The sequence below is a fragment of the Oreochromis aureus genome, linkage group 11 (assembly GCF_013358895.1).
Source record: "Oreochromis aureus strain Israel breed Guangdong linkage group 11, ZZ_aureus, whole genome shotgun sequence".
NCBI classification, from domain to species: Eukaryota; Metazoa; Chordata; class Actinopteri; order Cichliformes; family Cichlidae; genus Oreochromis; species Oreochromis aureus.
Genome location: NC_052952.1, coordinates 28,539,793 through 28,566,060, shown reverse-complemented (window position 1 = coordinate 28,566,060; position 26,268 = coordinate 28,539,793). Strand labels below are relative to the sequence as shown.

The 26,268-nt window shown below is 37.5% G+C and overlaps 1 protein-coding gene and 1 long non-coding RNA gene across 5 annotated transcripts; both read left to right on the top strand.

Moving 5' to 3' along the window:
* Positions 1 to 543: 543 nt before the first annotated feature.
* On the top strand, positions 544 to 15,739 carry LOC120442536 (sialic acid-binding Ig-like lectin 14). 3 transcript variants are annotated; one of them, XM_039619141.1, is made up of 10 exons: positions 544 to 570; positions 1,027 to 1,150; positions 1,541 to 1,954; positions 2,233 to 2,553; positions 2,677 to 2,934; positions 11,615 to 11,723; positions 11,820 to 12,389; positions 12,482 to 12,552; positions 13,360 to 15,045; positions 15,679 to 15,709. In XM_039619141.1, exons 2-7 carry the CDS (start codon positions 1,069 to 1,071, stop codon positions 11,926 to 11,928), a joined length of 1,293 nt encoding a protein of 430 aa, XP_039475075.1. In that variant the 5' UTR covers positions 544 to 570; positions 1,027 to 1,068; the 3' UTR covers positions 11,929 to 12,389; positions 12,482 to 12,552; positions 13,360 to 15,045; positions 15,679 to 15,709. The 3 variants fall into 3 exon arrangements, with proteins under 3 accessions (XP_039475075.1, XP_039475074.1, XP_039475077.1); XM_039619140.1 differs by having other exon boundaries at positions 13,360 to 15,739; XM_039619143.1 differs by having other exon boundaries at positions 548 to 570; positions 1,027 to 1,129; positions 13,360 to 15,739.
* A 6,871-nt stretch (positions 15,740 to 22,610) lies between these two features.
* Positions 22,611 to 25,467, top strand: LOC120442828. Of its 2 annotated transcripts, XR_005614961.1 has the most exons (5): positions 22,611 to 22,718; positions 22,846 to 23,121; positions 23,215 to 23,499; positions 23,674 to 23,767; positions 23,853 to 25,467. It is a non-coding gene; the product is annotated as an uncharacterized LOC120442828 (long non-coding RNA). The 2 variants fall into 2 exon arrangements; XR_005614960.1 differs by having other exon boundaries at positions 22,631 to 23,121.
* Positions 25,468 to 26,268: the final 801 nt, after the last annotated feature.

Here is a 26,268-nt window from a genome sequence, read left to right as displayed (position 1 = left end):
GCAGAAATGGGGGAATGAGAGAGGAGGAGTTTATTTTAAATTCTTAAGTTCTTTAAAGTATTCAATCTGTCTCAAGGAACTTTTTTTTTAACTAAGTACATAAGAAAACACTTATATAGCAATAAAATGATGTTATATCGGTGGTATGATGTTGAAGTAATGTAAAGTTAAGCTAAATGTCATATAAAACTCATGTTTTCACTCTAATATTGTGGGGTCTTTACCTTACAGTGTAAAGGGCCATGAGGCGAATGATGATGATTTGATGCTATATGAACATATAAAACTTGTTGGAGCATCATTACTGGAATGTTAAAATCTCAAGATAACATTATGTTTTAAAAACAGAAATCATTTAATAAACAATGAACATTTTATAATTATATATAGCATACAGAGGAACATGAATGTCGGTCTGTAAACTTGAGTGGTTTCCTGAGAAACTTCCTGAAATCATTTTGCAAGAAGGAGGAGGAAGAAAAAGAGAAGAGAGACGAGGATGAAAAACCCCAGTTTAGAGAGTCAGCGGACATCAGTGAGAAGAGAAGTTTGAAGAACAACACCAAAGAGGTAAAAATAAAGTTTAATGTGTTTCAAAATGTCTTTTTAAAATAGGAAATGTAAAGACTTTTTCACATCTGTAGCAGTGCTGGTGAATAAGACCATTATTTATTAATAAAATAAGATGAATGACCTAATGCTGTCCTCTTATTTAGCAGTTAATATACATTTATTTATTGTTATAAATGATTATGATTGTAATGTATGATTGTATTGGTGCTATTGCTGCACTGTGAGGATATTTTTTATTCATTAAATAATAATTAAAAACAGATGTCACAAAGGTCTTTACCATAACAAATGTTAGAGTATTGGTATATTGGTGTCACAGTTTGTAAAGTAGACATTACTATGACTCAAAGCAAGCAACATCTTTTATTGAGCTGTGTGATGTGAACTGTTGACTTTTTCTTTATTTTATTTTGTGTTTTGATTCCTGGATGTTTGCTTCATCTGCTTGATAAGTTATTCTGTGGAGGGAGAGACTGAACGTCTCGAGCATCGAACATGTTTGTTCTCATCTGGTCGGCTTTGTTTGTCTCTGTAAAAGGCAGCATTGCTGACACAGGTTTGAAACTTCTCCTTTACTGTAATTTTGCTATATTTGTATTTGTATTTTTTCAAATATTTGTAGTGTGAAACTGTTTTTCTGAAATTTGAGATGATAAGAATTTATTATTACCCACAGTTCATCATTAATTTGTGCCTTTACTATCAGCTGTTGACTTGTGCGCCATTTTAAAATAATCTTTTGCTAAACACATCCCAAGATATTGTTAATCAATATCCATGCATATTTCATAGCCTGGATATAATAGGCTATGAAATATGAACATTATAGTAGCTGTGCAGACTACAGCACAAACAAGCAGCTTGCGTAAAAAATAAAAATTACTGTAGTATCTTTAATTAGATATGTTTATTGTTGTAATGTAAATATTTTTTCTCACTATGTTTATCTTTCCCTTTGCATTAACAGGTGCCTCAGCCTGGGGACAACAACACTGTGTTGGAAGATACTGTGTTACTCTGAGTGAGCGAGAACTAACAGCAGAGGCTGGACTCTGTGTTGTGATCCCGTGTTCTTTCACTACTGCTGATGAGTTTACACCCAAACATACAATTTGGTACAAATGTGAAACATCTCAAACAAGATGTAGTGACGATGAAATAATATTTCACAGCAACAAAAACACAGACAAAAAAGCCCAGCCTGGGTTTGAAGGACGAGTGTCACGTTTGGAGCCTGATGTGAGTCAGAAAAACTGCAGCATCATCATTAATGATCTCAAAGAGTCTGATTCTGGATCATATCAGCTCAGAGTTACTGGTGAACTGAATGGAAAACAAGATGGACTCACATTCATTCAGAGAGTAACTGTCTCTGTTAAAGGTGAAAAAAGCTATTTCAAGGACAATCATGTAGAAAAAAAAAGATATCCAGTCACGTACAATAACATATTTAGTATTTTTATGGCCTTAATGAAGTATTCATTCTTTTGGGGAATTGTTGACCTTTGTGGTAGCTGGTAGGAACTGCAGCAGTTCCTGTTAAAACTTGTGCTTGCCATTTTTATTAAGTATCATATTATTTGAACCCTGATTAATGATGTGCTTGATGAACTTCAGATTAGTTAATCTGTTTCTGTAAATGCAATTTATTTCCATTAGGTCTTAATCAGAAGCCCACAGTAATGATTCCCACACTGACAGAGGGACAGCAGGCCACACTGACCTGCACTGCTCCTGGTCTCTGCTCTGGATCTGTTCCTGAAATCACCTGGACATGGAGAGGAGCAGGAGGGACTGAATCTTACATTACAGGAAACAGCACTGATTTCAAGACTGAGAATCTGACTGCTTTCACACAAAGACACATCTCAACCTTCACCTTCAATCCTTCAGCTGAGCACCACGACACTAGCGTCACCTGCAATATCAACTTCACAGGTGGAGAAAGTACAGAGAAGACTTTGACTGTAAATGTGAACCGTGAGTACTTTGTAACCCCTGATTTTTTTGTATTTCTTTCTTTCTTTTTTTATCTATTGAATGATCAGCAGAGTGTTAAAAGGAAATCACATGATTGTAAAATGTATATTTTTTATCTCACAGATAAGAAAGAAATTACAATCAGTGGTGTTACAACTGTTAAGGAGGGAGATGTTCTGAATCTGACCTGCAGTGTTGAAAGTTTCCCTCCATCTCTGATTGAGTGGTCTAAATTTGGTTCTGACACAAACCTGCACAGTTATTCTGGATCAGCCAGGCTTGTCATTGAGAATGTGAAACCAGAACATTCTGGACAGCACATCTGTGCAGTTACATATATGAACAATACCCTGAAGAAGGATGTCAGTATCACAGTGATATGTAAGTACACAACTTTGTGCTTTTAAGCAGAACATTTTTAGCAGTGGCCATTTTTGTTTCATCTGGTACCTGAAATGGTGAGTTTAGATTAGTGTCAACATCTGTGCATATTGGCTTTGAAATGTTTAGATAGTGATACCATTGACTACTTATATTTTTTTTAAAAAATGTTAAAAATCTCATTTAAAATAATTTAGAAAAGTTGAAGACAATGTACAAATGTATGTTCTTTATTTATAGATGTAGAGTAAAACTTTATTCAATCGTGTGCTGTTTGGTCAGAAATTGCTATAGGTGCAGTATTAAGTTTAAAAATTATTGTCAGGTTTTCTCCGTAGATAAATTTTAATATATATTTGTAAACATATTCTGTAAAAATTATCTTTTCTCCAGAAAAAAAGGGCTCCAGAAATTCGAATTAGACTTTGGAGATGGATTTTTTCTTTGTTTGCATTTCTTATTGTCTTGGGTGAATAATAACCACAATCTTTTTTTTCTCAATACATCCTATAGTTTTTAAATATTGATCTCTACCAAATGGTTTAAATTCAACTTAATGGTTTACTTATATGTTATTTAAATACAAGTACAGTAGATAATAAAGCTGCAATAAATAAAATAAAATATCAAAATATAATTTTATTAACAACAAAAACTATCCAGAGCATTTATTTCTAGTAGTTTGCCACAGAACATTGCTGATTTTCATTCCAGCAAAGGAAAATATTGTATCCAACAACAAAAAGGTGCATTTCAGAATTTTTTTTGTCTTGACTGCATCTGCACTTTAACTGCAGCAGCAGAAAACTCTCACATTCAGGACAATGGTGATTGTATCGCGCGCTGCAAAATCATTTGTACTTTCAAACACAAAAATAAAAAAACCCAAAAAATATGCAAAACAAATGAAATATTTCCATTAAACATTTCCTAATCAACTTTTCTCAACAACATTCTACACACTATGTATCAGTCAATGTGACAGAAATATGTGCAGTATGTACTGTTAAGGTTCAATGTTGAGAGAAGAATCCATAAATAACCACAGATCCAGGCGTGTGCAATTAGACAGTATTTTAATAAACACATGTGTGAGTCCGACCGCTGTGCAGATTTCAGCGTCGAACTGAACTTACAATCATGAGACAAGGTTTTATATGGGTACAATAACAAAGCCCCCCTCTTTTACCAAAATAGACAATAGTACAGCTTACGTCAATCCAAACCACAAAATGTTCCATGACCTTTAACATAGCTCTAAAGAACATTGTCTTCGGGTCGGTGCTTCCCCTCTTCGCTGTCGCTCGTCTGGTGCACTTCCTCTAAGTACTTCGGCACACTTCTGCATTTGCCCTACCAAAATAGATCTACCATGGTGTGTATGTGTGTGTGCGTACACGTGCGAGGGCGCGTGCATGCTGTGTACTGCGTACGTGTCATGACCTCTCACTATTTGTCTGTCTGTACGTGCAGAGTTTGCATCTGCTTTTCTGAACCTTAGTTGACCTTAACTTAAGCAACTTGAACTTTCCCCTATCAGTGATTCCTCTAACTAAGTGTGTGTTAATCACCGATACATGCATAACACCCTGCTCTTTGGCTTGCACTCACTCTGCTTTCGGTTTCACTTCTGCAAAACATGCTCTGCAGACGCGTTTCATTTCCTGTCTCATTTTGGCACAGAGAGTATTTTCCTGTCTCTGCCCTCTACACAGAGATCATAAAAGCATTAATAACATTTAAATTATAGATTCAACAGAACCATTTAAAATGGTTCTTCTTTGGACCTGTAATAAAGACTAATATAACACCAATATATTTGAACATCTGAATGCATCTGAATGCAACATCACATGAAATGGTAATGATGATTATAAAATAGCAGCAAATAATAGCAGGAAAATATTTCTATTCCTCTCACCCCCACTCTCGACCTCTGGCACACCAGAGGTCGCCATACATTATGTTGGGTCACTCCTTGGCCCATTCAACTGTTTCCCTGTCCACCCCTGACGTCATGGACATTTAGGATCACTGTTCTTAGCTCTGACCCTCTCTTGGCATCCTGTGACTTAACAAATCAGACAACCTCATGTCATCTAGGTGGTCTTAGTTATAAAATGCCCGCTCCCACTTGAGAACACTTCATGCTTAAGTGGTCTCTGCTCCTCTTCTGGGTCCCACTCTAGTGGAAATCTGGCCACCTGCAAAGGAAACAAAACACTTTCTCCCTAGTACGGCTTCCCTGCCTTATGTCCCTCAGTTGTCTTCTTTATTCAAACCTAATGTTACTCAACCTAATGTTACTCAAAACATGAACCTAATTACGTATTTGGTTTTTCGACATTTATTTTCATATCTCATTCAACATTACTCAGCATTTGTGAACCTGAAAAGGTCTGAAAGCGTTGTCTTTAAGAGGATCAAAGGAAGCATGTCTCTGCATGTGCTTCCTCTCTGCTCCTTATCTGATCATCAACATCCTGTGCACAAAACTGTCACTGCTGCAAGGGCCTACCTCTCATCTAAAGTCACCTTTCACAAGAAAAATCCTAAACACTTATTCTACTCAAGGATCAAAGAAAAAACAACCATTTTAATCACTAAGTGTAAGCACCTAGTTAATTGCTCCTAGATAAACTTCATCATAGCTAAAAGCTGAACTCTAACAGTATTTTGAACTCCCATTTCCTGGGTGATAACCTGTTTGAATCTATCATTTTATTTCATTTTGCTGCTTTTAATGTAATGACTCCTTCTAACTTAAACTTTATCAGACTTAACCAAAATATATAAGCTTTCTCCCTTTGCTTCTGTTTTCTGTATTTCTGTAACTGCTTTTTATATAAGAGGACTAAGTTAGAGCTGCATCTGTTATCTCAATATTTTACATGTCACCCCATTTAGTTACCACCGAAACTCCTATTCAGTTCCTCTTTTGTGTCACTTGTTACCGGGCCAACTCAAATTCAGTTAAAAGCTAAAGGAATTTCAGGCCCTAGGCCTCACCTATGTTTAAACCATATGTGTTCGTAAGCGTGAATGCTGTTTATCCTTCTGTTGCTCCAAGTCCCCTACAATATATCGACTGAGACATAACGCTCATCGAAGCTTATGACCTTCAAATGGACCGAACCATCAACTCTGTTAATGAGCACGATTGCAATGTGTAAGAAAAAATCATTTCTACATATATAATCTCCAATATTATTCATTTGAGTCCATAACACTTTTAACATCCTCATAAAAAGCTCTCCTCTACCCTAAAAATAAATCTATTTACTATCTGTTTCTAAAGCCTACATTATAACAACATTCTAGCATTATGTCACTGTGACAACTTATCCTAAAAATCAAAAAGAAATCCCACATTTTCTACTCATCAAATGTTCACTATTTTCCCCAAAGCATATCCTTTATTCCCACAGTTTCCCCTTTAAATTTGGTGTACAACTTCTTATTAACACCAGCAATTTATCTTCTAAACCTAATTCAGTTCATTTTAATCCTTTCTTTTAACAAGTCCTCAGTTTTACTATATCTAGATTATCAAACAACCCCAATCATTATAGAATCCTAGTAAAACCCCTTTCAAATTAAACAAATTAAATCTTAAATCCTCTCTTTTTTGACACATCTCATGTGGCAAAAACTCAACATGCTCCACCCAAGCTTAACAAATCAAAAGGAAAAAGGTTAGTCATTTCATTTCTCAGAACAGCTCAGCAATTCTCCTCTCCGGTGTTTTGCTCCAGCCCTGAAAACCTGTGTTTAAGGAACAAAATCAATTTAATCATCATGTCAAATCTCCTTCAACTCGTTGCTCCATGCAAAGTCTGGATCCTTGGAATTTCCTGAAAACAAAACCTTTACTCAACTCTCCCCCTATATGATCCAATCTGTGTCATGACACAAAATAAACTTAAACAGAACAGTTATTAATCATGTGTTACCTCAGTTAATGGTAACTTAAGTTACATCAATGTTTCCCTTTTAGCATTTTATAATGTAGTAATATGGTCTAACCCAAATCAATAAAACAGAAATTCACTCAAAGGAACATCAGCATCCCCAGATTTAAGTCTCCCACTTGTCCTGCGTATGGCAAAAGCAAAACAAAGCATCCCCTTTCTTTTCCTCACATGATAAATCCGTCCACATTTATTCATTCCCACCTTAGTCCAGTCACTCACATTCACTCACATGCATCCACACATGATATTTTTGCTGATCTGCAGCCCTCCGCGCACGTCATCAGATGCTCCACATCAGCAAAATGAGCTCAATCATTTGTTTTATTTCGTTTTCCTTTTTAGGAAAATAGTTCTCTATACTTTTGACTGGATTGAATCGATACAATCCATTTTTAGACAGAGACTTGCCGCCAATCAGTCTCTGATTGTAATCAATTATAATTCTGTAAAGCCCACCTGATTTTTCGACTTGGTAATTTTGTCAGCGCCGTCTGTTCACTCTCTTCCAGGCCTGCTTAGAACAAAATGAAAAAGAGAGCTGATTATTAGCTCATCAAAGTACCAAACAAAATCACCTGACAGGTTTTTCCTGAGTGCACTTACTACTACAAAAATTTTTCTCTGGGCCCCTCTCAGACCTATCCAGGTCCAATCAAACTCCCTCTCTTGAAATAAAACAACAGCCTCAAAAATCTGAAACAATCTTAAATTTCACCCGTTCAACACACCGAAAACCTCGTCAAAAGATCAAAGACCGTTTGCACCATGTCTCCCTTCCTCACTTTACCATGTGTTCATTCAGCACAAGATAAAAACCAATTTCAACCACATATCATCCTTAAATTATAAATTTCCTGTCCAAATCTGCCCCTCTGAACAGGCCTGACCACCGTAATCAACTATCCTGATACTTTACCATTATATTTCGCCAAATACTCTTCCTCAGCCCCGATCTCTCTTGAACTGAAAGCCTCCGACACACACGCACACAGGAAGTGTCTTTGTCACTCACTCACTCCAGCTAATTTGCATAAACCCACAGCTCAACAGCCAACTTAACAAGAGGAATACATGTTTAAACCTTATCACATTATTGAATTATTTTCATTTTCTTTCTATACTAATCACTTACTTTGATAAATCAGTGCAAGAGCACTCCTGAGTCACTCTTATAGACACTTTTCTTTTGTTTTTGTTTGTTTTTTTTTTTCATAACTCACTCCCTTGTCATACAGCTTCGTTTGAGTTATTCCACAACAACTCTATTTTATCCAAGTGTGTTTTAAGTGTATTTTCTTCAACATTCACACCATTTTAACCCTCATGAAATTACCAGGCTGATTTAATTACATATGTTTGTGTTCTTAGCCAAGTTTTAATCACTATCTATGCATTACTCTTCATGAGCTTATCTCTGTATGGTTAGTGCATTTTCTGTTTGTATGTGTGATTTTTATAAATGTTTCTTTATGATCTTTGTGATCTTGTAAATGTTTCTTTTGCAGTGTTTCAAACTCCTTTGACAGGGTGTGTTTTCTCTCTCTGGTTCCTTGTTAATGACATTTCCCCTCGCCTGTGCCCAGTGGCCTTACCTGTTAAATCCCGTCTCCTCCAGTGACTCCACGGTCACTCCGGGACTTAGGTTCAAGCAATCGTGACTGCGCCTTGCCTTAGGTTGTCCCAGGGTTTCGAGGTGGGATCTTACCCGTCATGGGCTGTCCAGCCTTCCATGCCCGCCTACTACAGGGGCCAACTGGCAAGGGTGTTATCAGGCCTAGGGGACACACTGGTTCTGGAAATTAAAGGAGTGTAAACTGCTTTCTTTCTTAAACTTTCCAACCATAATTTCACATGTAACAGTTTGTGTACGTGCGTTTTCAATTCATTAATGTAATTGTTAGTTCATGTATTTATTTCTCTCAGTCTGTCTCTTTTCTAAAACCTGTAATTAATATAATTTTATTACTTTATTACTTTTTCTTAAAACATGCATCCGCTTCATCTTCTTAGAATTTAACTCTGTCTATTTCTCTGGGTGCTCCCCTGACATCATCAGTCACACACACCTTCCTCTCACACACACTTTTAAATATTCTAACCTCTTTCAGACGCCATGACTCGTCTCACACACACTGCCTTCTCTCTCTCAAACTTCCATTTTCCACTCACTCAGACAAATCATGCAGAGTCACTCAAATCACATACTGACAGCCTTCACACAGTTAAAATCACACAAAATACGCTTTCATACGAGTATTTTGGACATGCCTTCCATGATCAGAAAGAGCAAGTCAAAAGAAAAGAAAAAGAAAACTGAAACCTCTCATCGTCTCGCAGCTTCTCCCCACACACACATAACTGAAAAAATAAAACACACCAACATTTATGGCTCACGAAATATACATCTATCAAAATTCAGTCATTTACTATGCATCCACACTAATATATTCAAACTGTATTTACACTCTCATAATAAGCTCTTATATACAGGCATTTAGCAAAAAGCTCAATTCTGTCGAAATTGAAACCCCCCTCTCTGCGCGTCTCCGCGGCTCATTTGCATTTACACACCATCAGTGCACATCCGGCTGTGTATTACTGACACAGAGATTGATCCTACTCATAGATCTCATATTTTATATTACAGACGTCTTTAATTACAACTGCACAGATTTTTTAGGCCTTTTCAACTCCTATGTAATTTCGATAATAGAACATAACGGCTCCAACCGATCAGTCCCAGACTTTTTGTGCTCAATTCACCAGGGCGGTCCCAGACTGTCCTGTCCAGATCTCTAAACCTAACTTAATTTGCCAGCATACCCAATAAGCGCAAAAATAGGAGACTCTAACTCCTAGCAATTTCAGAGGTTCCCAAGTTCTCTCCCGCTGTCGACGGTACTATCCCTACTCTTCAGGGTAGGCCAAGGGTCAGCGTCCTGCCCAGGTGCAAGCGTTACCAAGGAGAAAATGCGCTTCTTAACAGGCGCCGCTGTCGTCCTAGAAAAATTTATAATAATTTGAAACAACAATCTACACCCGGATCAGGATTAAGATTGAGGCAGATCTCCCGTTGTGGACATAAAGGGACTTGAACCCACGAACTGACCATCACACGTAGATCAAATGACCAACGGGGCTTCACCCCACACAATGACCAAATTCCCTATCATTCTAAGTTCACTTCGCAGTCCAACTGCCTTAACTCTCTTCATTCCTTTATTCTCATTAACTCAGTACTGTCACTTATAAACTTCCATTTCATTATCATTACTTCAACCGGTAAACTTCATGAAAACTTCACCAAAATTAAAAAACAGACATTCACCAGTAATTTTCAGTGAGTAGACTTTAATTTGACATGTCCAATCTAGCACATTTTGGAAAATTCAACAGGTATGTGCCTTACCTTTGTTTAAGCCGGCTTATGTCCACTCACTTCAGACCACTGACTCCTATCTGCCCATCCAATCACCACCGACCCTGGATCTCTCCATCTACACCAAAATTAATTCCCTCTCTTCACCGGAACGAGCCCCCAAATGTTAAGGTTCAATGTTGAGAGAAGAATCCATAAATAACCACAGATCCAGGCGTGTGCAATTAGACAGTATTTTAATAAACACATGTGTGAGTCCGACCGCTGTGCAGATTTCAGCGTCGAACTGAACTTACAATCATGAGACAAGGTTTTATATGGGTACAATAACAAAGCCCCCTCTTTACCAAAATAGACAATAGTACAGCTTACGTCAATCCAAACCACAAAATGTTCCATGACCTTTAACATAGCTCTAAAGAACATTGTCTTGGTCGGTAAGCCCCTCTTCGCTGTCGCTCGTCTGGTGCACTTCCTCTAAGTACTTTGCACACTTCTGCATTTGCCCTACCAAAATAGATCTACCATGGTGTGTGTGTGTGTGTGTGCACACGTGCGTGAGGTGCGTGCATGCTGTGTACTGCGACGTGTCATGACCTCTCACTATTTGTCTGTCTGTACGTGCAGAGTTTGCATCTGCTTTTCTGAACCTTAGTTGACCTTAACTTAAGCAACTTGAACTTTCCCCTATCAGTGATTCCTCTAACTAAGTGTGTGTTAATCACCGATACATGCATAACACCCTGCTCTTTGGCTTGCACTCACTCTGCTTTCGGTTTCACTTCTGCAAAACATGCTCTGCAGACGCGTTTCATTTCCTGTCTCATTTTGGCACAGAGAGTATTTTCCTGTCTCTGCCCTCTACACAGAGATCATAAAAGCATTAATAACATTTAAATTATAGATTCAACAGAACCATTTAAAATGGTTCTTCTTTGGACCTGTAATAAAGACTAATATAACACCAATATATTTGAACATCTGAATGCATCTGAATGCAACATCACATGAAATGGTAATGATGATTATAAAATAGCAGCAAATAATAGCAGGAAAATATTTCTATTCCTCTCAGTACACAACTGTATACATGTAGAGCAGAGGTTGGCAACCAGCAGCTCACTGGACACATGTGGCTGTTTAGCCTCTCAGCTGTGGCTCCTGGAAACGCTAAAATTAAAAAAAAGCTAAGCTTACATCTGTCATCTGTCTGTGCCCCCACAGCATTTTAGCCCCCGTGTGTGTGTGCGTGTGTCAGTGTGTGTGTGTGTGTGTGTGTTTACATATATAAAATATGTGTGTGCATGTGCTCTCTTCTGTCTTACAGCAGCCTGTGTGAAACATTGTGGTTCTTACAGTACAGTTCTTCCCTGGATTGTTGCTGGTGTATCTCTCACTTTGAATGCCTTCTGCATAATCTACATATGGTTCCTTTGGTATGTTTCGCCACTTGTATTTTTATGTTTTTTTGACTCTTTGAATGCAATCAAGACTTTTAGACAATAATGGGCTTCTGTTTCTTCTCATCAAAGGAATTCAAGAAAAAAGGTGAACCTACCTCAGGAGGAGAGAACCTACATGTCACTGCAAAAAGTGGATGTGTCATCAGATTATGATGTTATTGCACAACATATAAACTGAAAAGTCAGGTTTCAGATAGCTGTGTGATTGTAATGGCAGCATGTTGTCAATACTTTGATGATGTAATTAATTTAGTTTCATTGTCTTTATTAAAGCAGATACTCTTGTAACCCAGTTCCTAAAATCATTTCAAACAAAAGAGAAGAAAAAGTAAAACATTTTATGTTCATTGTTCCTGTTCTTACTGTCCTTGTTTAATGAAAGTGAAACGAGATCAAAATATTTATTTAAACATAGAAGGGACGCAGATTATATATGATATGCTCTGGTCAAACAAGGGTTAAGTTTCTCCGAGGGTTGATGAGCTCTGATGAGAGCCTATTGTTTTACTCCACTCCTCTAATGTCAGCCAATCGGTGAAGCTCTAGGCAGCTCTTGTCCCTCCTTAGTGCCAGCGCCCAAGTTTTCAGTCTCTTGCTTCTACAGCCGAACAGAGCAGGCAGACTAAAACTTTGTTATCGGTAAGCTGGAGAAATTAATCTCTAACGAGTTAAAAAAATACCATCTAAACTGATATTGTTCACAAAGTATGGTTTTGCACTTGTTGTCGTAGAGGGCAGAGCGAAACCGGAAGGTTTACTGAGCTGTGGCTGCACGTAAACGCTGAGCATCCACTCGACGGCGGTAAGCTAAATGTGGCTAATCAGACACGTGATGTGCGGAGTGTGGGTACAGTTGTTGGGTGTCTCTGAAACGCACTGTTGTTATGCTAGTTATATCGTTAACCAAGTCATTAACATGTGAAAAGCTGTAAATGGTTAAAGCAGCTGAAAATAAGTTTATAAGAGATAATTGTAAGCAGACTTTATGCTGCTTCCTGTTTAATTTTTTGATGGCAATCAGTTGTTTTACAATACTCAGTATTGAATACTTGGAGGTAATTTTTAGTGTATTTCCATTTGTACTAGTAGACCTATGGTACAAGCGGGATTAGGCACGTCTATTTTAATGCTCCTATTTGTGGACTGAGTCCTTGTGTTTACGTGTTATTGAAATTGATTATTTGCACTTTGTTCATTTCTGATAAGCATTTGCATATTATTCCATTTCTTAAAAGGGGTAATATACTTATTTATTTGTGATTAGATATATATATGTACAGTGAGTTTATTTTGATGGATGTAATTAATGTTTACAATGGAAGTGAATTATATGGTGACTACAATTCCTGAATGTTTGAAACCTTGTAGATAATCTTTAATGTTACTGCAGGTTACAAACAAGTATTGAACCTTAATACTGTGAAATTTTGGATATTGATACTTTGAACTTTGAACCTTGATATTTTAATGTTGTACAACATGACTGAACTGATGATGATTGAATTGATGATAGCTGATCTGAATAGTAGTTACTGCAGTGTGACACTAGTTTAATTTGTGAAAGTTATTCTTAAAGTGGACATGACATATATTTGACCATTGTTTATAGGTCAGGTTTTTATATGGGACGAATCCAAAGACCAGGTCAGCGATTCCAGAACCCAGAGTGTTCCAGTGTTCACTGGATGGCGAGCCAACCCAAGATCCTAGGAGACGATATACATACACACGCACACTCATTTGCACATTGATGGACTACAATCCTCTACTGTACAAGTAGTACGGTAGGACAGACAATCACACACACACTCCTCATTGGACGGACTCTAATGCAATACACCCGTTTGTCATGGGCCCCACCGGTACCATTTGGACTTAAAAGACTAATTCTTTTACTTGTGCACAATTTTATTTTATTCTATTGTTTTGCTACTTTGGGGGAAATTTTTATACTTGAAGTTCTGTTAAAACCTGTTGTAATACTGTGTGGTTACAAAATTTCTTTTAAAAGGCTTAACCTCACTAAAGTACTTTTAAGCCACACAACTGTGTTTGTCTGGTTTCTCTACCATTCATGTACCAGAGCTCTAAGAGCCGTTCTTAATCTTCTGATACTAGCCCAAATTGCTCATTACCTTGGTAATTATCCATTGGTACTGTATATAACTCCACGTAAGTGCTACACTCTGGTATTAGAAATTTTAATTCAAATTATCTATTAAATTAAAGCTTAATATTTGTTAATTAGTTTTTACATTGCATTGTAAATAAATGAGATTTTTTTTACATGTAATATATTACACTTTCTATTTCAATTTATACATAGAGTTTAATAAAATTGTTCAACTGTCTACAGCTGCAAATCAAGCTTTTATTGTTCTTTTCTCTTATCTTTGGAAGTTTAGCAGGTTGTAGCTAACAAGCCTACAATTATTTTACCTTTTTATCGATCAGATCAATTCACTAACTCTCTGTGGTCAGCCAGTTACAGCAGTTTTTCTACTGTTCCTCTTTGCTATTGTTGTAAAATGTAGCATGGTGGACTAATTGACAGAATCTCCCATAAAACATTGGGTTAGGAATATTTTCCTGTTCAGTTATTGCATGCATTTGTTTTTGTTTTTGTTTGTGAAAGATATAAGCCACACGAATGTGGGAGTGGAGATTTCAGTCTAGTCCAGCTGCCAGCTATTTGGAGTTGAGTACTGGGAATAGTTGACTGGTGTAGATTGTGGCCCTTCTCTGCAAAAGGTAGAGAAAGGAGGAAGAAGAGACGTTGTACGACACAGTTGCAGCTGGTTGCAGCAGCAGACTCCAGTGAGAGAAACTGATAATAGATTTAACATGGCCTGAATGGTTTTGCTTTCATAATAATTACATTTTACCAGAAGGAGGATTCGTTTTAATTAGGATTTATGTGGATTTGTTTTCACAGGACTGAATAGGAACCTATTAGTTTGCTGGACCTGTGTATTATGGAAGTTTCAGGAGGAAACGGTTTTGAGGCCCACTTCTTAACACCATACTTGCAGTTTCAGCATGCTATTTTATAGTACTCATGAGTGAAACGTCAACAAAACTATTGAGTTTTTCAGAAGGATTGTTGCAAAAAAGAAATGATCAACTAAACACAAATTTCCTCTTTTTTTGCACGAAGTATCCAAACTTAGGTAGCTGATGGACACAGATCAACTAGCGTTTCATCGGATCCACACTTCAGACGTCTGCCAGCTGCAGTCTCTGTACAGCACTGCAGGTCTGATCCGGACAGCAACAGATTTGAGATTTCTCACAGGTAATCACAGTATTATTGCTTTTTATTATGATTCGATTGCATTTAAGTGTCAATTTGACACCATTCAAGTGAAGCAGACTGCCTCTAACTTTAAATATCAAAATATCCAACACCAAACTAAAGCTTACAGTAAGTCTGTTACTTACAAAGTGAGAACAGGAAGTTATCTGCTGTCACATGTGGTCATGTTTGAGTAACGTCATTTCATGTGATATGTTTTTGATATTAGTTGACAGAGTATTTATCAATAATAAAGATTTTCTTTTCTATTATTTACTTGGTTTAAATCCTCTTGAGAACTGTTACGTTTCCCTAAAAAGGTGCAGGGGATGAGGGAAAGTAACAAAAGGTGTCCAGGTTGAAAAAAGGAGACAGGGAAGCAAAATGGTTAAATTAACAGGTATTTATTAATGTTTCTATTAATAACTAAACAAAGAGAGATGGACGAGCTGCTATCACCTTTTAATGAAAGAAAACTCAGGTGTTGGTCAGTAAACTGAAAAGTAAGTACAAAAAGGATTAGTCACCAAACACACACTCCTCTCCACAGAGCAGGAGCAATCAATCACCATGTATACCTCATGTACAGTGGACACATGTGTGACTCTTGTGATTAAAGCATCTTTCTTTCAGCTTAACGAGTGAACCGTCAGCTCGTTCAAACACACGTTAAAGTCCGTTTGGCTCGACACCACCGAACAGAGGCAGCAATATAACATAGCTCAAGGGCGTAGATTTGGCATGGACGGAAGGGACATGTCCCCACCAATATCCTGTGCTGAGCACCCAGAGAGCTGGCCAGCCAGGCAAGATAAACTTTACTCATCACGATGAGACTTCTTCCCTGTCTCTGTCAGTCCCTGCATCCTTAAATGTCTCCAGTTGTCCCGAGTTCTCTATGACTGTCTCCTTGGTGCATTTAAACCCCTGTTCCTCCCTGTCCTCGTCGTCTGTTGTCTTCGTCTCCATTATCAGTCATCATAATTTTACCATCTCTGTGCAAGTCTGCAAATTTCTTTATTAAATCATAAGATTCTTAAATTCATCAAGTCTCTCTGTGCCTGAGTCCTCGTCACAAAACATGACATCACTGTTTTGTACATTTTAACACAATTTAATCCCCACATTTGTGAAAGAAAAACACCTTTTGAAAAGTCTGTAACAAAACCATCAAATCTGATAAAGGTTATTTAAATGCTGCAAAAGAAGAATGGATTGGAATAAAAAAAAATATATATTAACCTTAATTACTGGGGGAGAATAATGAATGATGCTCGTAGTGAGTAAAAAGTAAACTGAGTGCATTTTTTGAGATTCACTTTTAATGTGTATGTATAATATAATACCGATACATAAAAATACACTCCAAAAACAGAAGAGTCCTTGAAATGTACAAATGTACAAAATATTCACAAAAAAATTATAAAAATGGAGGCAACTTTGCCCATGGTACAATGTATACAATGTATGAAAAAATCTTTACTCCAGATACTACTATGGCTCTGGAGATTTTTTATTTTATTTTAACCTATGTGACTTTTCATTTTGGTAACAGATTGGAATTTTGTGTTGAAAGATTTATGAGTTTCATGCTTGGTACTTGGGAGAGCTTGACACTTTCTCAGGTGGTGCACACTGTAAAAAGTTTGAGGAACACTGATAAGGTAAGTGTATGTGTGCTTTTAGAAAACATTTAAAGCTGCTGTACAGAATCTTTGAAACAAGCTAGCTTAAAACATTTTTAGAATATAAACAGAGCACTCTGCTTCTCTTTACAGCTCCTCACTCCACCAGGGCACCGTTTGGCACTTTCTGATAGTGCGCAAATGTGGTGCACGTACTGCAGCAGTCACACAGACAACTAGATGATCCAAAAGTTGGCCTACCTATTACTGGCTGAGGTTTTAGTAGAGTTGTGGCTGAACAACATAAAAATATACCCTGTTTGTTTTGCAGATTCTGTATAGCAGCTTTAATATAGGGAGAACATAACTTCCAGATTGAGTAATGAGTAAAATTAGGTTTTTTGTCTTTGTCAGTTTAACAATTTCTGTTTTGCCTGTCACTATTCCCTGTCTGTTTTCTTACCTGGTTATTCCTGACCTTGTAATTTCTCCTCACGTTCCCCTCTTTCCTCTCTCCCTCTTTGGACTGACAATCATACACAAATAGATTGTATTCAATTAGATGAAAAAACTACATTAATATGAAAAAAAATACTATTATGATCACTAATAAAAAAGTCCTCTCTCAGTGTACTTTCAACCAAAACGCAAATAACCAAACCACATGAACATCTAATAAAAGATATAAATAGTGAAACACAGATCCAACATTATTCTTGATTGACGGATCATTTGATCTTACACTTTTACCTGAATGTGGCTCCTTTTTTTGAAAAACTTCCTTATATCCATTATGAACCTGGCTGTCTCTCTGTACACACACACACACACACACACACACACACAACAGGAGTTATAAGGTTAATGGGGTTCCAGTTAGCTAGCTACCTTGGGCACATGCACATATGACAAAATAAGCAGCTTCTCTCATTCCATTTCAAACAGGACAGAGGTAACAACAGTAGGCTACGGAAAATTTAAAATTTCGATTTTAAATAGGCTGTATAAATTTCAATGGGAGCAACAGGACGGTCAGATGTCGCTGATCTTACTACAGAGTAGGACAGATTGTAGGGTAGCGAACATCGTCGGAAAACACGTTTTCAACACTGCAGATTACCTGGGTGTAATGTTTTTCAGCTAAAAAGAAACATGGTCTGACTCCTACCTAACTATATAAAGAGTAACTGAAGGTTAAATGCAGCGATCATGTCCTGTTTTAAGCCAGGCAATCACACCTCCGCTCTGCTGCGTCTCAGACACCATCGCTCTGGCAGACAGGGAGCTAGAGCCAGAGTAGGGGAGAGGCGAGCTGGAACAAACCATTTTGGTGGGGAGGGAGCTAGCTATACCTTTGTTGTTAAACTATTACGTCTCAACCAGTGGCGGAGGGGGTGGCTTACTGGGCTTAAGCCCGGGTTGTTTTTTCAGAAGCCTGGGGTCTTTTGGACTGTAATTTTTTCATAGTTAGATGCCTGGCTGACAACTGTATAAAACAAAAAACTACACACAATATTCGAAGCACATAGTGCACACTGTGGGAATTTACGACTGTGCGTAAATCCCCCCTAATATTGGTATGATCCGAGCTCAGGCACTAAGCGGGGCGGGGCAGCTGCTGCCTGCGAGTGCGCTGTTGGAGAAACGGAGCCAGGCAGACGGACGAGAACTGAAGTTCGACCAGGTACCAAAGCAAATCATTCGTACTGTACAAATAATGTAAATATGATGGTGTATCATGAAAGATTGATATCAAACTGATCACTTGACCCATATTACGTTACTTGCTCTTCAAGTGAATCAACAAATGGCGAAATGAAAAGCTGAACAACAACAATGCTGTTTCTTTAGAGACTCTTAGCTTACATGTGTGTTTATTTCATATTTTCAGTTGTTACCCTCCACGGCTAAATAAATCGGTTTCAGTAATGTGCTGATATACAAGAATGGACACAAGGGGCTTCTTTCAAAGAAAAAACTCTGGTAGTATTTTATATATTATGCTTTGTATGTTGTTCAGTATATTTCTATGCAAAACGAATTTCAATACACAGCAGCAGAGGTGGGACCAAGTCATTGTTTTGCAAGTCTCAAGTAAGTCTCAAGTCTTTATCCTCAAGTCACAAGTCAAGTCTCAAGTAAAGTCAAGCAAGTCAGAGTCAAGTCGTAAGTCAAGACAGACAACTTTCAAGTCAAGTCCCAAGTCCGAAACTTTGAATTTCAAGTCCTTTCAAGTCTTTTTTTTAACCCTCTGGGGTCCCGGGTATAATTGGCCGTTCTTGACTACTTTTGATTTTACCTCTATATTTCACCTTTAAAATATGTTTTTCTTGCCTTGTTTGGTATCATTATTTACAGCACAACCTCAAATATCTGAAATTTGAGTTATTTTTTTCATTTTGGTATACTATATTAGCACAGTTGATCTAAATTCAGACAAAAAATTCAGAATCCGAGTAGAAAAAGTTATATTTTTTTACATGAATCAACATCACGAATCATTTTCATAACTTGAAATGCAAATAGAAATTGTACGTTTCTAAAAATTATGCACAAGTTTTGCAAACAAAGTTATATGGTACTATTTACCTAAAAATGCAGCCAAGGCCTCAGGCGTTTTTTATATAACCATTTAAATCTATTTACAGAACAATCAGGTGTGCTGCATCAAATAAGAAGGCACACAAATTATTTGTGCCAGTCCAAAAAATGTAGTTTGTGTTCATTATAATACAGAGGAGAACAGCACAGGCCTAAACCCTGCAGGTCTGACAGCAGGAGGTGCAACAGTCCAGTTTTCCATGTGGAGACAGCGTTTACACTGGAAGCTGCCTTTTATGTCTTTTTTAGAGCAAATATGAAATTCAGCAGTCTAACTGACACACAATACAAAACAATAACTACACAACAAACTAACTACAGCCTCCAAACACGCTAAACGTCACTAATGTCTCACATATGAAAACTCTCTCTCTCTCTTTCTTTCGCTCGCCCGCTTTCCGTCGCGGGTGTCACTCCTAAAAACTTCCCCTTCTCCCTAAACAACCAAATGTCACATGTTGCCTTATCGTTTTTTTGATTGGCTGACATGGTAAACTCTAACACCAATAGGAGCAATTTTTTCTTTTTCTTTTTTCACTCGCAAGTGGAGAGCGTATGCTAGGCTGTCTGTAGAAAACGCCGTTTTTGTCTAGCATCCCTGTTGAGAATAACCTTTGCAAATAAACAGCTAATAACAAGATCAAAGTATTTTATTTGATGTATTGACATAAATGACAGAAGAAAAAGGCCATGTATAGCAGGACTACTCAATTACACACTAAGGTGGGCCAGATTTTCTAACCAAAAAAAAATTATTTTCCCTGGCTCAGACATGCAAAAGTTAAACACGACCATACACTAATTGCAAATTAAACACAGTGATTTTGAATTGTGATGTGATGGTAAAATAAATATTTGTCAGTCTAAACTGGGTTAAATCTACGGGGTTAATGATGGGGAGGAGACGGAGAGAGACTGAGTATAGCTACAGAACCCACTTTCTGAAACGGACCCTGCTCACCATTCACCGACAACTCTGAGCTAACAAGTTGCATGTTATTCTTGGATGCGCTTGCAGGACCGGATTTAAAATAGCATGACAAACATATCATACCTGTTAAAGCCAAACAGTATCATCAACGTCGCCCGAAGAACATTTGCTAATAAGATGAAGTTAGCTAAGTCAGCTGTCTCATCGTAGCAAAAAAAAAAAAAAAAAGCACCACCTACCGTTCTTTATGCAACTTCAAATGTCGGACAAAGTTGGAAGTTGTTCCATCTCCGTCTGTGATTCTCTTCTTGCACGTTTTGCATATTGCATTTCGTTTTTTGTTGACTACTTCGTAGTTTATGTACCCGAAAGAAATTACTCTTGGGAGCATTTTTGGCTCGAGCGTTTTTGTTCTTGTTTTTTTCAAATCTGGTTAATTTGATTGGCTGTGCTACAGCCCACGCTCACATACATACGGAGTGTGGTAAGAATGAATGAATGAATAAAGTGAATTAATGGTCCGCAGTTTTTATATGTATGTTGTATGTTAAATTTTAGATTAGGATCAAGTCTTTTCAAGTAAACAGGTTCAAGTCCAATTCAAGTCCCAAGTCACTGGTGTAAAAGTCCAAGTCAAGTCACAAGTCTTACAACCTTTTTTCAAGTCAAGTCTAAAGTCATAAAATTAATGACTCGAGTCTGACTCGAGTCCAAGTCATGTGACTCGAGTCCACACCTCTGCACAGCAGTATATTCACAGTTTAAAGCAGATACTTATATACACTTTATGGAAAACACAAGAACATTTTTTTACTGTACAACATCAATTTAGAGTAAACTTGTTTTGTTTTGGATAAATAAATATTGAAATATCTTTTGAATTAGTTAAATGTCAGAATAAAGAGAGACAGAGCTGTCTATTTTTTATCACTTTCATCAAATTTAGGAGTACATATACACTAAGTTTATTGTTAATTAATAAGAAAACTCCAGACGATTCCATTCTGAGCTTAAGAAGCTTCTGATAGGTTAGTAGAGTCCATGTGAGTAAATTGGTGGCACACCTGTGGATGCATATAAGGCAAAACACAGAGCCTGTTTCTTTGAAATGGGAAAATCAAGAGATATCAACCAAAACACCAGGAAAAGAATTGTGGAGCTCCATAAGTGTGGCTCAATTTTGAATACAATTTGCTGCCATTTGCAATTAAGAAATACAGATAGTTTCTCTCTTTACTCTTAAAGTTAACAAATATGTTTTTATATTTATCAATCTAAAAAAATAAACATTTAGTCTGATTTGATGTTACAATTAAAAAAGTGTTTGTTTTTTGATCTGAAGAGTACGTAAATATCTGGTTTCAACTGTATATTTGATGATTGTCAGCACAAAGAGGGAGAGAGAGGAACAGAGAGGGAGATGGAGAATGAGGACAGAACAGAGATGGAACAAGAGCAGGTGAGACAGACATGTTAGTCAAATGGTTGTTTACCAAAAGTATCACCGTATCATAGGTACTCATGTATCTCGTAGCTAGTGTTTCTTTTTAGGTTTGTTATTTTTCAAGTTATATATTTATTAAGTTATGCAGGCTTGTTTGCACAACAAGGCTAAATAATTATATAAACTTTTCCGAATCTAAATACTGTACTTTGGTAGAATTAAAAAATAAGTGTAGTGTAGGTCTATGATGAATTTTAGTGCTATCATCTAGTTCTGATTCTGGTTCTGTCTTGGTTAAGTCCTAAGTAGTCCTGATTTTGAACTGTTGTAGTCCTGTTTTAATTCCGGATCAGTTCTGGGTCTGCTTGAATTGGGGTTTAGTCCCTGTGTCTTGATACAGCCCTGATTTTGTTCTGCCTTGCTGCTTAATTAAAAAAATAGTTTAAGGTGTCCTGCATAAGTGATATATATTTTTCCCTATATGAAGTCATTCTTTTTTGAATGACCCCCCCCCCACAAAAAAAAAAAAATCCCACATGCATACTACCCTTTAGGGCTAAGCCCCGGGTGTTTCAAATGTCTGGCTCCGCCTCTGGTCTCAACCAAGTACTGTATGGTTTTTATATTTTTAGTAGTGTGTCACACAAACAGCAAATATTGTCAAAAAGAGTAAGAAATCTCTGGGGGTGTTTTGATTCATTTTGGGGGTGCTTCAGCACCCCCAAAAATGGGCTAAAAACGCCCCTGTCCCCACCAATAATTTGATCTCTTCGAGTAAAGAAAGAGAAACCCGATAGAAAGAAAAAAAAACGATCTGTCAGCGTCTCATTCACCCAGTGGTGCAGAAAGAGTTAAATTACATTCTCTACTGGAGTTCTACCTCATGTGACAAATATGGCTAATGTGATTCGCTGTGCCTTTCAGGGAGCTCTGTTTAGTTTTAGCACACCCGAGCCTCAACTCCCGCGGCCCGGTACCAAATGACTCACGGACCGTGGCCTGGGGGTTGGGGACCGCTGCCTTACAGCATAGCAGCATAGGATCAATGGATCAGTCGTGGATTCAGCAAAAGGTTTAAGTTTCTTCTTCATATGGCTATTCTTCTGTAGTCTTTTTTAAATTAATTTATTTTCTTTGTTTTCTGATATTTATTTTTTTCAATGCATTTCTTAAATAAATTACTAAAATGTTTTTTACAGATAAAAGGAAGCCTCAGATCATTGGAAATACAACCGTTAAACTGGGAGATGTTCTGAATCTGACCTGCAGTGTTGAAAGTTTCCCCCCAGCTCTTATAGTCTGGAGAAGTACCACCACAATCCTTCTGACTAAAACTTATCCTGATCTGCACAATGACACTGGATCAGCTACACTTGTCATTCAGAATGTGATAGCAGAACATTCTGGACAGTACATCTGTGCAACCAAATATCTGCACACAACTGTGACTTCATATGTCAATGTGACCGTGACATGTAAGTAGACGGCACTGATCTCAAATCAGAACGTCATCTTTACACTAAAACCAATGCTTCACTTGTTTAATGATCCTAAACATGTGTTTACAGGGTTTTCAAAAATAGTGAATGGCTCTGGATGTGTGCTTCAGGCAGAGGTTTTGACCTGTGTGTGTCTCAGTGAAGGGTTTCCTTTACCGACTGTCAATTGGCCATTTCTGAAGAACCGCACTGATTACTCTGCCCTTACCACTGTGTCAAACCACACAGTAAACAGCACAGTCAGTTTAACTGTGAAAAACAATGGCAACACTACTTTTGAATGTATCAGCAACAATGGAATGGGGGAAGCAAAAGAAAGTCTCACAATCCAAAAAAACTTGCCAGACAATAATAGTAAGTATTTCCAACTACACACTTTTGAACACCAACTTAACCTCTTAGGACCACATTTGTTAATGCAATCTTTGTAAAAACACAATCTTCGAACACACATTTACATGTAATGTATGCATTTTAAGCAACACGGAACCAACTTTCTTCCTTTTTTAAATTCACTTCAATTCACAGTTTTTAGGCTGGAATACGTGAACGTCATCATTGTCTTTTTCACTGGGGCAGTTCTTGCAACAATCATTTGCTTTTTAGCTAAAAATTGCTACAGGTAAGGCTACAGGTGTCTAATTATTATTAGGTTTTTTCTGTAGAGGAATTTGAACATAAATTTGTCTCTCTGTCTTTTTCTTCAGAAAAAATCAGAACATTCAAAAATTGAGAAATTCAGATGAGATTTTGGAGATGGAGACACATCAAAATAAACTGGTATTAATTCATCAGACATTTTTTGATTTACTTGTCAAAATATGAGTTTCTGCACAAATTTTGATATCTTTGAAGCATCCATAGTTTACTTGTTTACATTTTACTGTAAGTTCCTACATAAAGGTTCTGAAAGAAAGTAGTTCAGATTAAGATTAGCCTTAATAATAAGATTATTTAGATTTTTTAATTAACTCCTTGTATACAGTGGTGTGAAAAAGTGGTTGCCCCATCCTAGTTTCCTATTTTATTTGTATGTTTGTCACACTTAAATATTTCAGATCATAAAACAACTTTAGATATTAGACAAAGAAAAAAGTCAACACAAAAGGCAGTTTACTTAGGCCACTCCTAAGTCTTCAGTTTGTTTTTCCTAAGCCATTCAGAGGTGGACTTGCTGGTGAGTTTTGGATCACTGGCAAAACAGTTTTTTTCCCCTTTATGCTCATTTACTCAACACTGGTTTTCATCTTGGAACTCTCCCATGGATGCCATTTTTGCCCATTTTTGCTTATGGTGGCGTCACGCACACTGGCCTTAACTGAGGCAAGTGAGGCCTGCAGTTCTTTGGATGTTGTTCTGGGGTCTTTTGTGACCTCTTGAATGAGTTTTCACAATGTTTTTAGGTTTTAGGGCAATTTTGGTTGGCGGGCCACTCCAGATCACCACTATTCCATGTTTTTGCCATTTGTGGATAATGCCTCTCACTGTGGTTCGCGTGGATTCCCACAGATTTAGAAATGTCTTTAGAACCTTTTCCAGACTGATACATCTCAATTACCTTGTTTCTTATTTGTTGTTGACTTTCTTTGTATTGCAACATGATTTTGAGGCCTACTCAACTTTGTCATGCAGGTCCTATTTAGAGTAAGTGATTTCTTGATTGAAAATGGGTGTGGCAGTAATCAGGCATGGGTGCGGCGAGAGAAATTAAACTCCGCTTTCCAAAGATGAGATACACCACCATAACTTTTTTACACAGGGCCATGCAGCTTCGGATTTTTTTTTTAAGCTTCAGTTCTTTCATCAAGCTGATTGATAAAAAGAAAAATAACCCAGAATGAAACAATGTAAATGTACAAGACAGACAAGATGAGTCTCTCTTCCTTTGTTTTTAACAGGTATATAATAGTCAAGCATTACAAGACACTCAGACCCTGAGCTCAAACAGTGGGCCAAAGGAGGTGGAGTATGCCAATATAGATTTTTCCCTGCTGAAAAGAAACAGTGGCAGGGAGGCAGCAAGGAAGCAAGAGAGCACAAAGACAGACTATGCTGAAATTAAGAAAGTGGTCAAAGAACAATGGGGAGATGATGCTGGGGAGGAAGGAGACATATTGGAGGGCCAAGAGAAGAATGTGATAATGGAGTTGAAACACTGTGAACCAGAAAGGGTAGAAGGGCGAAATGAGGCAGTGAATGAAACGTGAATGTTATAACTAGAGATGGACCGATCCGATATTACGTATCAGTATCGGTCCGATACTGACCTAAATTACTGGATCGGATATCGGCGAGAAATAAAAAATGTAATCCGATCCATTAAATATCAAAAAAACACCTCACAAAACTTGCGACAAGGCGTAACTCGGCTCATAACCGTAGCAAGTAGGAGCAGTATGCCTCACGTGATAGAGCGGCTGTGTGTATTTGGAGCCTCGCTACCAAACCAGCATTTCATCTCCGAGGAAGTTATCCCAGAGAGAAGTAAAGCAAGTGTGTAAGTTCATCTCTGAATGTTTGTAAAGCATTCCCGCGTTAAGCTTAACAACCGATATATGGAGCGACTGCCTCTCTCTCTCCTGCTGCTACTTCAATCGTGAAACTGCTTAATGATCAGCTGATCGGCTTTTCTGTGCGAGTCCATCTCTCTTTTTTTGTATTTGGCCCACTTTGCACCAGAACGAGGAAACCAGCGGCAGAACAACAGCAGCACGTTTAAACTTGATAAGCTGTTGTTAGAATTTATTTAATATTACTTTCTAGACCAGGATCTTTTTCTACGTAGCTGACGGCTGGTAACTGTGCAGGGGCGGATCTAGCAAAGTTTAGCCAGGGGGGCCGATAGGGCATGAACAGGGAAAAGGGGGCACAAAGACATACTTTTCTTCCTTATTCTCATTTGAAATGTCTAGCTTATAATAAATAATTATCTGAATCTTACACCCAAAGTTTTAATCTGATGTAAAATGTATAGAAGTCCATTACTGTATATAGTAACTGTTAAGTCTAATATACCCTAGTAAGCTAGTACTTTTTCCTTTGGGAAGGTACCATCTGTGCAGTCTGCAATTCTGTTGAAGAAAGATGTTGAATCTATTTAATTATTCTTGAAAAATAATTTAT